Source organism: Rhinichthys klamathensis, unplaced genomic scaffold (assembly GCF_029890125.1).
Source record: "Rhinichthys klamathensis goyatoka isolate OS25496 unplaced genomic scaffold, OSU_Roscu_1.1 h1tg000331l_1, whole genome shotgun sequence".
Classification (NCBI taxonomy): domain Eukaryota; kingdom Metazoa; phylum Chordata; class Actinopteri; order Cypriniformes; family Leuciscidae; genus Rhinichthys; species Rhinichthys klamathensis.
The window spans coordinates 1649932-1662075 of NW_026606846.1; the positions used below are offsets into that span (position 1 = coordinate 1649932).

The window sequence follows — 12144 nt, forward strand, 5'->3', positions numbered from 1 at the left end:
TAAGGAGGTTGGATTTTTGAGAAAGTGTTTGGCCCAATTCATTTTAAGAGTATTATTGAATGTACAAAAGTCTCACCATCTAAATAAGAATTTAAAACAACAGATTTCTTAATATGCCATTTTTCCATATAAAATTAAATAACATTGTCAATACGTTTGATAATGTTGTTATCCACATGGAGTGACTGAGCAGCGAATGAACATCTGGAGACGCCTTCCCCTTTGGCGAGTAATATTCTTCCCTCAGAGAAACATCTCTCTCCAGCCATAAAATACATTTACTGTTTTCTCCATAATAGGGGAAACATTACATACACATGTATCAATTACATTTTTACATATAGAGATACCTATAAGATATCTATGGAAGCTTGTTTCCGCCACTGAATAAAAAAAAAAAAAATTGCGACTTTTTATCTCACAATTGCGAGATATGAAGTCAGAATTTCGAGATATAAACTCGCAATTATGTGTTATAAAGTCAGAATTGCAAGATGTAAACTCGCAATTGTGAGAAAAAACTCAGAATTGCGAGAAATAAAGTCGCAATTGTGAGAAATAGTCGCAATTGCGAGATATAAAGTCGCAATTCTGAGAAATAAAGTTGCAATTGCGAGAAAAAAAGACAGAATTGCGACTTTATATCTCACAATTGCGACTATTTCTCAGAATTGCGACTTTATATCTCGCAATTGCGACTTTCTCACAATTGCGACTTTATATCTCACAATTCTGACTTTTTTTCTCACAATTGCGACTTTATATCTCACAATTCTGACTTTTTTTCTCACAATTGCGGGTTTATATCTCGAAATTCTGACATCTTTTCTCAGAATTGTGAGATATAAACTCAGAATTGGCCTGATAACTCGCAATTGCAAGGGGGGGGGAAAGACTAACTTTTTTCCCCTCAGAATAGTTTATATCTCACAATTCTTTACAACATGCAATTTCGACTTTACAACACGCAATTATATCACACAATTCTGACTTTATATCTCGCAATTCTGACTTTATTTCAATAAATTCTGACTTTATATCTCGCAATTCTGACTTTATAACACGCAATTGCGACTTTATATCACGCAATTCTGACTTTATATCAATAAATTCTGACTTTATATCACGCAATTCTGACTTTATATCTCGCAATTCTGACTTTATAACACGCAATTGCGATTTTATAACACGCAATTGCGATTTTATATCACGCAATTCTGACTTTATATCTCGCAGTTCTGAGAAATAAAGTCAAAATTGCGAGATGTAAACTTGCAATTGTGAGGAAAAAAGTCGCAATTACCTTTTTATTTTTCATTCTGTGGCGGAAACAAGCTTCAATAGACATCTTATCTTTAATTGGAATATTATTAATTATAGTTAGATTACAATCTTTAATTGAAAGTAGTTCACATTTAGACAGATTCAAGAAAAAAGACCAGAAGCTTTGGAGAATCTCTCCACAGTGCAGATTGCAATGCGTACCCAAGAGGCGTCTCTTAAAGGGGCGGTAAAGTATGATTTCACTTTTCTAATTTTAGTTAGTGTGTAATGTTGCTGTTTGAGCATAAACAACATTATCTAAGTTACAAACGCTCAAAGTTAAAAGCAAAGGAAGATATTTGCTTTTAAAGAAAAGGACTACAACAAACGGCTGGTAGAACTACACGACATTCCTCCAGGGTTAGTGACATCACCAACCCTAAAATGTACATAAGCCCCGCCCCCGGGAACACCAGGCCATGTGGAGAAGAGGCAGAGTGGTTGTAGTCGAGCACATTTGTGAGTCAGCTCAAACTTTAGCGTCCATCTTTTCACATGCAATAGAAAGTCACTCTGTGTGCATCTCACAACAGTTCCTATAAGAGTAATTTATAGATTACATGACAGAATATCCTAATTGAAGATAGTTAACTCCACATCAGCAACATAAATTCATCAATTACGACTTTACAACACGCAATTTCGACTTTATATCTGGCAATTACGACTTTATATTTCGCAATTACGACTTTATATCACGCAATTGCGACTTTATATCACGCAATTACGACTTTACGCAATTACGACTTTATATCATGCAATTACGACTTTACGCAATTACGACTTTATATCACGCAATTACGACTTTACGCAATTACGACTTTATATCACGCAATTACGACTTTACGCAATTACGACTTTATATCACGCAATTACGACTTTATATCACGCAATTACGACTTTATATCACGCAATTACGACTTTACAACACGCAATTTCTACTTTATATCTCGCAATTCTGACTTTATATCACGCAATTACGACTTTATATCACGCAATTACGACTTTATATCACGCAATTACGACTTTATATCACGCAATTACGACTTTATATCACGCAATTACGACTTTATATCACGCAATTACGACTTTATTTCACGCAATTACGACTTTATATCAAGCAATTGCGACTTTATTTCACGCAATTACGACTTTATATCACGCAATTACGACTTTATATCATGCAATTACGACTTTATATCACGCAATTACGACTTTATATCACGCAATTACGACTTTATATCTCGCAATTCTACGATTTACAATTTACGTTATTGTGCAGAAAGAACTCCCAAACTCTGCAGCTAAACAAAAGCCAATGTTAAAGGGATAGTTCACCCAAAAATGAAAACTCTGTCAGTAATTACTCTCCCTCATGTTGTTCAACCCCGTAAGACATCTTCGGAACACAAATTGAGATATTTTTGATTAAATCTGAGAGCTGGATCACTCCTCATAGTCCATAGGCTTCTAAGGGATTGAAACTTGCCGGCCTCAAAGTTATTAAAGACATCGTTAAAATAGTCCAAGTGACTACAGTGGCTCAATCTTAAGTTTATCAAGCGACGAGAATACTTTTTGTGCGCATAACCAAACAAAAATAACGTCTTTATTTCAACTATTCATATCCTTCGATAGATCGGTTGTTGTACGTCACACGCATCACACACATGACCAGCGTCGGCCAATAGTGAGCCTACGTGTGACGTAGCCCTACGCTATCACACTACGTTAACTGACTAGAGGCCAAAAAGTATTCTCGTCGCTGATCGGTGTGCTCGGCGTGATCCGATAAGGAGGAGACTGAAATTTGGCACTTCTCCATTCCAGTGCTGTGATTGGCTGCTGGATTTAGAGGGACTCATTTGCATAAAGCACACAGAAGTCTTTAAAGTGTCTTTAAAGTTTAACCAATGCATTTTTCACTTTCCAAACCAGCACCAGAATACTTTTGGCAATATTCTAAACAAATAGAGTCCTAACAATTTAGGCATTCATTCATTTGAACATTAACAGCTGAAATGGTTTAAGATGTTGCATTACAAACAGCTGGCGATGAGAATCCTTATTTATCTGAATAAGTATGAAATGGATGCGTGTTGTTTACATCAGTTTTGAGGGTACACTATTCAGTTTTTCGCCGCTAGGGGTCGCTAACCTCTTCAAAACAATAACACAAAGGCGTAGATTGATGACGCAGTGAATGATCGGAATCATGGAACTTTTAGTCATGCCGATGGATCAGCGCCACACGCGAGCTCCAGGGATATAAATGACATTTCCTTCTGGATTACCCGCAAGTGCTGACGTCTCTGAGGAACTGGGTTGTAGAATATCCAGACAGTAGAATGGAACAACATACTGTATAGAAAACTTAGCTGTAACAAATAATGGACTGTTGTGCAGACGAGGCCGTAAAAGCCTTTCTCCTAGTATGAGGTTACGCACCGCTGTGTGGGAGTGGCAGGGTTAAAACCTTTCTCCAAGATCAACAGTTACCTTTCCCTCTTATACCCTGAGCAAAGCATTGTTAAACATGAGTGGAATACCAAAAACAAACCCGACCGACAGGAAACCGAAAGATGAGGCAGATGGGTGGTGATCAAGAGGGGGAGAAGAACATTAACATATTCTCCTCAAGGCATGTGTAAGCAATACTAAGATTGTACATTAGGATACTTTAATATAATATCTCTAATAAGTTTACCACCGTTCAGTTCAGTTTATAAGCTGTCAGATGAGATCAAACATGGCATAGTTACATATTAGAACACTACCAAATAAACAGTATGTAGTTGGAAACATTTGTCCTGTGAAGTAAATAATACAGACGTGTCATTGAGGTGCAAACGACTCTTTCTCTCCCGACAGAACTATCCTGTGACTGGAGTGTCTCAACAGTCCTCGATCAGCATAGTGATGAAACCCTTGCACTAGATAAGCATTAGCATACTGTAATGATGAAGGCCATTGTGCCACGTTTAATTTACATGTATACCTTTAAAGGGATTTCGGAAGTACTAGGGCAGTAAAGAGTTCTGCCCATATTTGCTCAGCACTACAAATCCCTCCTCTGGTACATTGGACCTCAGGAATTATGTGAGGTACATTTGTGACCTTAAAATTTAGGGCTGAGTGCATTGAAGAAGTGTCTCCATTGGCATAGTAGCACAGAGTAATGATGATAATTGTCAAGGATGCTAAGAAGATACACACACAGAACACCAACTCCCATCAGGTGTAGGCTTAGTCAGATGCAAAACAATGTGGACACACTTGTCAGGAACTCTGTCCATATAGCAAGGTTTATGTCCATCGTTGGCTTTGGCAAGCCGAGCAAGATCTCAAGTGTCTGTGGTGGTCTGTTCCTCCTCATGGCATCTTCAACTCTGCTGTTCATGTCCCACAGAAACAAGATCTCTAGTGTCTGTGGTGGTCTGTTCCTCCTCATGGCATCTTCAACTCTCTGCTGTTCATGTCCCACAGTAACAAGATCTCTAGTGTCTGTGGTGGTCTGTTCCTCCTCATGGCATCTTCAACTCTCTGCTGTTCATGTCCCACAGGAACAAGACCTCTAGTGTCTGTGGTGGTCTGTTCCTCCTCATGGCATCTTCAACTCTCTGCTGTTCACGTCCCACAGAAACAAGATCTCAAGTGTCTGTGGTGGTCTGTTCCTCCTCATGGCATCTTCAACTCTCTGCTGTTCATGTCCCACAGGAACAAGATCTCTAGTGTCTGCGGTGGTCTGTTCCTCCTCATGGCATCTTAAACTGTTTGCTGTTCATGTCCCACAGGAACAAGATCTCTAGTGTCTGTGGTGGTCTGTTCATCCTCATGGGATCTTCAACTCTCTGCTGTTCATGTCCCACAGGAACAAGATCTCTAGTGTCTGTGGTAGTCTGTTCATCCTCATGGGATCTTCAACTCTGTTCATGTCCCACAGGAACAAGATCTCTAGTGTCTGTGGTGGTCTATTCATCCTCATGGCATCTTCAACTCTTTGCTGTTCGTGTCCCACAGAAACAAGATCTATAGTGTCTGTTGTGGTCTGTTCCTCCTCACGGCATCTTCAACTCTCTGCTGTTCATGTCCCACAGGAACAAGATCTCTAGTGTCTGTGGTAGTCTGTTCATCCTCATGGCATCTTCAACTCTGTTCATGTCCCACAGGAACAAGATCTCTAGTGTCTGTGGTAGTCTGTTCATCCTCATGGCATCTTCAACTCTGTTCATGTCCCACAGGAACAAGATCTCTAGTGTCTGTGGTGGTCTGTTCCTCCTCATGGCATATTCAACTCTCTGCTGTTCATGTCCCACAGGAACAAGATCTCTAGTGTCTGTGGTAGTCTGTTCATCCTCATGGCATCTTCAACTCTGTTTATGTCCCACAGGAACAAGATCTCTAGTGTCTGTGGTGGTCTGTTCCTCATCATGGCATCTTCAACTCTCTGCTGTTCATGTCCCACAGGAACAAGATCTCTAGTGTCTGTGGTGGTCTGTTCCTCCTCATGGCATATTCAACTCTCTGCTGTTCATCTCCCAAAGGAACAAGATCTCTAGTGTCTGTGGTGGTCTGTTCCTCCTCATGGCATATTCAACTCTCTGCTGTTCATGTCCCACAGGAACAAGATCTCTAGTGTCTGTGGTGGTCTGTTCCTCCTCATGGCATCTTCAACTCTCTGCTGTTCATGTCCCACAGAAACAAGATCTCTAGTGTCTGTGGTGGTCTGTTCCTCCTCATGGCATCTTCAACTCTCTGCTGTTCATGTCCCACAGAAACAAGATCTCTAGTGTCTGTGGTGGTCTGTTCCTCCTCATGGCATCTTCAACTCTCTGCTGTTCATGTCCCACAGGAACAAGATCTCTAGGGTCTGTGGTGGTCTGTTCCTCCTCATGGCATCTTCAACTCTCTGCTGTTCATGTCCCACAGGAACAAGATCTCTAGTGTCTGCGGTGGTCTGTTCCTCCTCATGGCATCTTAAACTGTTTGCTGTTCATGTCCCACAGGAACAAGATCTCTAGTGTCTGTGGTGGTCTGTTCCTCCTCATGGCATCTTCAACTCTCTGCTGTTCATGTCCCACAGGAACAAGATCTCTAGTGTCTGCGGTGGTCTGTTCCTCCTCATGGCATCTTAAACTGTTTGCTGTTCATGTCCCACAGGAACAAGATCTCTAGTGTCTGCGGTGGTCTGTTCCTCCTCATGGCATCTTCAACTCTTTGCTGTTCCTTCTCATCTGCAAACCAAGTATAAAAAGGTTAAAACTTTTAAGGGAGTATCAACATGTAGTAGTTAAGTTGTAACCGTGCGTTCACACCAGACGCGAATAGCGCGTCAAATTTGCGCCTACCGTGTCTAGTTATACGCTTGAACACTTTGAATCCATTCGCTTATCAAGAGCGAAAGAGCATGTCGGAATCGAAACTCATTGGTGGCCATCTTTTTTATGTTGATCGAGCATTCATCGAGAGAGTCACCGCTCTGTATTTGCTCTAGAGAGCAGAACAGCGGCGTAGGGATCATCGTCGCCGTATTTGTGACCACCAGACCCTTCGGAGATGAACCCAGTTTGCCGAGTTCCACCATTTGCTCGCTCCAGGAGCTACGCCTGGATGACGGCCTTTCAGCGGTACTTCCGCCTGTCCCGCGGCCAGTTTGATGACCTGTTGTCCCGCATCGGAGCGACGATCACCCTCGCCCTCATCCACCTAATCTGTCATTTATTTTAGTTTTGATGATAAATTGAGCCAGCCTCCAAAAGTGATTAATCTGTCCTTTGATTTTTCTCACACACTCTCCAGACACGAACTTATGCACTATAGTTTATTGGTTGTCTTTACATTAGATATGGAATAAATAGCATTCAATACACAATGAATTTGTCTCATATATTGAAATCAAGTTTTATGTGATAAAATATTTGCTTTGTTTTGCATTAGAACCACGCAGGCATTTAGTCATATTACAAAATAATTTATTGAAGCATCCAGATACAGCAGCTAGGCTCCTGATGCGCTCGTGGCGCAAATTGATGCCAAAGTTCCGATTTTTCAACTCGGGCGGCAGACACGAATTCGTGTCAAACGCGTGAATACACAAAAAGCACTAATAAAATAATTTGCGCATAACGTGCCAGACGCTCAACTCGCGCGAACTTGACTCACGACTGAGGCATATTTGCATCTACCGCGCCGCGCTCTACGCCTCATTCGCGCCGCAGGAATTTAACACGCGTAACACATCTTTGCATCGACTTGAAATCACTTGCGCCAGAACGCTCTATTCGTGCCATGGATATGGTGTCAAAAAGAAAAGTTTAAGAATCTCTAGTACTGTTTTTTGAAAAATAAATAAATTGCCTTAAAGAAAATCAACAGGTGTTGTTGTTGGAGTTGAGCTGATAACAAATTGCCAAATATCTTTTTTTTTCGGGCTGAAATGCATGTTTTAGGTCGCAAGATATGACAATTTACTCTCAGTCTAGAGCCCTGTATAGTGTTTTATTTCTGCTTTAACATGAGCACCACAAGAGAGTGAACTTTTTTCTCTTTTTTTGCATTGATCTGAACTGACAAATTACACATTCCTGTTGGTTGAACAAGAGTTTATAGATATCAATTAATCAACAGTGTCCTGTGCTCACCACACACCGGCTTTAGAGGGAGAGGAGAGATTTGGCTATAGGTTGATGTGTGGCTAACTTACACAGAAGAGACTTCGTTGCTCAGCACATGAAAATAAACTACTTACCGTGATCTCAGACTGTGTTTAAGTGGTTTCTCCACTGTATGGATCTTCATGTGTAGCTTCAGGTGACTTTTAATAGAGAAACTCTTCCCGCACTGATCACACGTGTGTGGCTTCTCTCTGCTGTGGATCCTCTCATGTGATCTCAGATTTGCTGATTGACTGAATCTCTTGTCACAGTGTGAACACTTGTAAGGTTTTTCTCCAGTGTGGATCCTCTCATGTGTTTTCAGATTTGCTGATTGACTGAATCTCTTGTCACAGTGTGAACACTTGTGAGGTTTTTCTCCAGTGTGAATCCTCTCATGTTTTTTCAGAGATGATGACAGACAGAATCTCTTGTCACAGTGTGAACACTTGTAAGGTTGTTCTCCAGTGTGGATCCTCTCATGTGTTTTCAGAGATGATGACAGACTGAATCTCTCATCACAGTGTGAACACTTGTAAGGTTTTTCTCCAGTGTGATTTCTCTGGTGCCGTTTTAAATGTCTTGCTGTAGTAAAAGTCTTCTCACACTCAAAGCACATGTAGTCTCTAACACCAGTGTGAATTATCTGGTGCTGTTTTAAATTGTCCGCTGTAGTAAAGGTCTTCTCACACTCAAAGCACACATACTCTCTCACACCAGTGTGAATTTTCTCATGTATATGTAAATATTGCAGCCGTGAAAAACTCTTTCCACACACAGAACATGAATGCGGCTTCTCCTTCGTATGAACTGTCAGGTGTCTCTTCAGGTTTGATGCACAGAGAAATGTCTGTCCACACTGATCACATGTGAACGGCTTCTCTCCTGTGTGGATCCTCATGTGATCATTAAGGTGTGAAGATCGACTGAATCTCTTGCCGCACTGATCACATGTGAACGGCTTCTCTCCAGTGTGGATCCTCATGTGAACATCAAGACTAGCTTTGCTTCTGAAACTGTTTCCACACTGAGTGCAGGTGAAAGATTTCTTGGCTCGTCTTTTCTTTAAAAATTTCTTTTTAGTCTTTGAGCGACTCAAGGGTTTTCCTCCAGGTTTGACATGATGTTCCTCCTCCACTTCACTCAGTTCTTCTCTCTCCTCCTTCACTTCACTCAGTTCTTCTCTCTCCTCCTCCACTTCACTCAGTTCTTCTCTCTCCTCCTTCACTTCACTCAGTTCTTCTCTCTCCTCCTCCACTTCACTCAGTTCTTCTCTCTCCTCCTCCACTTCACTCAGTTCTTCTCTCTCCTCCTCCACTTCACTCAGTTCTTCTCTCTCCTCCTTCACTTCACTCAGTTCTTCTCTCTCCTCCTTCACTTCACTCAGTTCTTCTCTCTCCTCCTTCACTTCACTCAGTTCTTCTCTCTCCTCCTTCACTTCACTCAGTTCTTCTCTCTCCTCCTTCACTTCACTCAGTTCTTCTCTCTCCTCCTCCACTTCACTCAGTTCTTCTCTCTCCTCCTTCACTTCACTCAGTTCTTCTCTCTCCTCCTTCACTTCACTCAGTTCTTCTCTCTCCTCCTCCACTTCACTCAGTTCTTCTCTCTCCTCCTCCACTTCACTCAGTTCTTCTCTCTTCTCCTCCACTTCACTCAGTTCTTCTCTCTCCTCCTCCACTTCACTCAGTTCTTCTCTCTTCTCCTCCACTTCACTCAGTTCTTCTCTCTCCTCCTCCACTTCACTCAGTTCTTCTCTCTTCTCCTCCACTTCACTCAGTTCTTCTCTCGCCTCACTTTCTTCCATCAGGTCTGAAATGAAAGGAAAAAATATTACATTTAATTTTCAGTACATCAAAATAATTCAAAGAGAGAAATATAAAGTGAAAGGACATGAAAATGAACCCTGATGTAATAGTAGAAAGTAGACAACTGCTATAAAATATTATGTCCTTTAACAAGATATGGAAGCTTGTTTCCGCCACTGAATAAAAAAAAAAATAGCAACTTTTTATCTCACACTTGCGATATGAATTCAGAATTGTGAGATATAAACTCGCAATTGCGAGTTATCAGGCCAATTCTAAGGGGAAAAAAGTACTTAAAAAAAAAAGTAACTTTTTTCCCCCTCAGAATAGTTTTTATCTCACAATTCTGACTTTATATCACGCAATTGCTACTTTATATCACGCAATTACGACTTTATATCACGCAATTCTGAGAAATAAGTCAGAATTGCGAGATGTAAACTCGCAATTGTGAGATAAAAAGTCGCAATTACCTTTTTTATTTATCATTCTGTGGCGGAAACAAGCTTCCATGAAAGAGGTAAATTTATCTTCCAATTATTATTTTTAAAACATTATAGGCACGAATCCCATGTTTGTTTAGCAAGAACTATTAATTTGATCAATGACATAATTACCTAACATGATATTAACATTAAAATATACAATACTGTCATGCCATTTGACACCAACATTTAGATTGATATTCATTTTACTAAAACGGTTTAATTATTAATGGCCGTTCACACTAGACTTTTCCTTCATGGACGGCTCTACGAAGGAGCTCTTTCTACTGCATGATGGGAAGAAAAGAGAATAATCTCAATCCATTGTCTCAGTTTTTACACAAACTGTAGCATTGACTGTATTCATCAACCCTGTTACCAAAGTTACTGTAAGAAGAATCTCTATAAATATGAATAACTTATATTATATTTGACAAATACAACTTTATCAGTAACTTTTACATAATTTACTGATTATTCCTAAAAATATATTTTTCAACTATGTTGAAAATGACTAATATTCTGGTAACGTTGTTGCAAATTGGGAACCAGATATAAAATAAAAGAGTTAAAATAGTATTTAGTTTGATCTGATGTTGACGTATCATTCTGTACCATTTCATAGTTGAACTGTTTATCTAAATGTGATGAAGTGCTTGAATGTTTCTAACATGAATGTTCTCCAGCATCATGAATGAAGAATAAACACCAACCTCTTTGTTCTTCAGGATCTTCAGTGTGTTTCATTCTGCAGGTTCTGGATCACTCGTGTTCTCACTGTCCTCTTTAATAAACTCAGTCTTGGCAGATTTCAGCTCTTCCTGAAGCTTTAATGCTCGTCTTCACTTGTAGCTGATGGGAATTTACAGCATTTATTGGAGAATTACTGTGGGAGGAGCTTCACTGATGATGTGATTGCAGTGGGAGGAGCTTCACTGATGACGTGCTTGCAGTGGGAGGAGCTTCACTGATGATGTGATTGCAGTAGGAGGAGCTTCACTGATGATGTTATTTCAGTAGGAGGAGCTTCACTGATGATGTGATTGCAGTGGGAGGAGCTTCACTGATGATGTAGTTATAGTGGGAGGAGCTTCACTGATGATGTGATTGCAGTGGGAGGAGCTTCACTGATGATGTATTCCAGCGTTGGAGGAGCTGATCAGCCAAAATCAAAAATATAAATTTCTGAGTTTTGTTTTTATAAGAAATGACGTTCTAAGCATTTATGTCTATCTATTCATCGTACAGTAACTGATGCCAATTTATCATTATTTTTATTGCTAATCCTAACATTATTCTGCTTCTTCATGAAAATGCAGGTATCTAGAAACATAGAAAAGAATATAAATAATTTAAAATATTCCAAATATAAATAATGGTAAGAAAAACAGTTAACATCGTAAACAGAAATAAACGTACATATGGTAGCCAACAAGTATCCCCTCAGTCTGCTGACACCAATGAAATGAGCTTTAAGTGTCAATTTACAGGCTATTGTCATGAAATAAAGAGTGTTTTCAGCAGATCTGTTAATATTGATGATCCTCAGACTATCAACACGCAACACGCATTCAACAAGACATTCAGGATCATCAGCAGATCATCTCACTTTATTCTGAGTGTTTGCTGTTAGAAACACATTATTTGAGTCAGGATATAAAACTACTGCTATAATGAAAGGCAATACTGTGTTATTTCTCACAATATGACATGGATAAAACATAAATAATACAAAAACAATCACTGATGACACTCATCTTCATAAACCATAGAGATAAATAATTACAGCAGCATAATATGACCAAATTAATCTAAATAGCCTATAGCTAGTTTGATCTTATGATAGCTACATTAATCACTATAAAGTAGTTAGATCAT

The 12144-nt window shown here is 39.8% G+C and overlaps 1 protein-coding gene across 2 annotated transcripts in view; it reads right to left on the reverse strand.

Annotated features, from left to right (window-relative positions):
• LOC130105976 (zinc finger protein 436-like) overlaps positions 1-11226 on the reverse strand; it is a 274724-nt gene extending 263498 nt beyond the window's left edge. The window contains exons 1-2 of one of the 2 annotated variants that reach the window (XM_056272169.1): positions 10980-11199; positions 8072-9785 (exon numbers count right to left, since the gene is read on the reverse strand). In XM_056272169.1, the coding sequence (XP_056128144.1) occupies positions 8072-9785; positions 10980-11013 (1748 nt within the window). In that variant the 5' untranslated portion in view covers positions 11014-11199. Of the gene's footprint in view, positions 1-8071; positions 9786-10979 lie in introns of both variants that reach the window. The other variant, XM_056272170.1, reaches the window with a different exon arrangement.
• Positions 11227-12144: the final 918 nt, after the last annotated feature.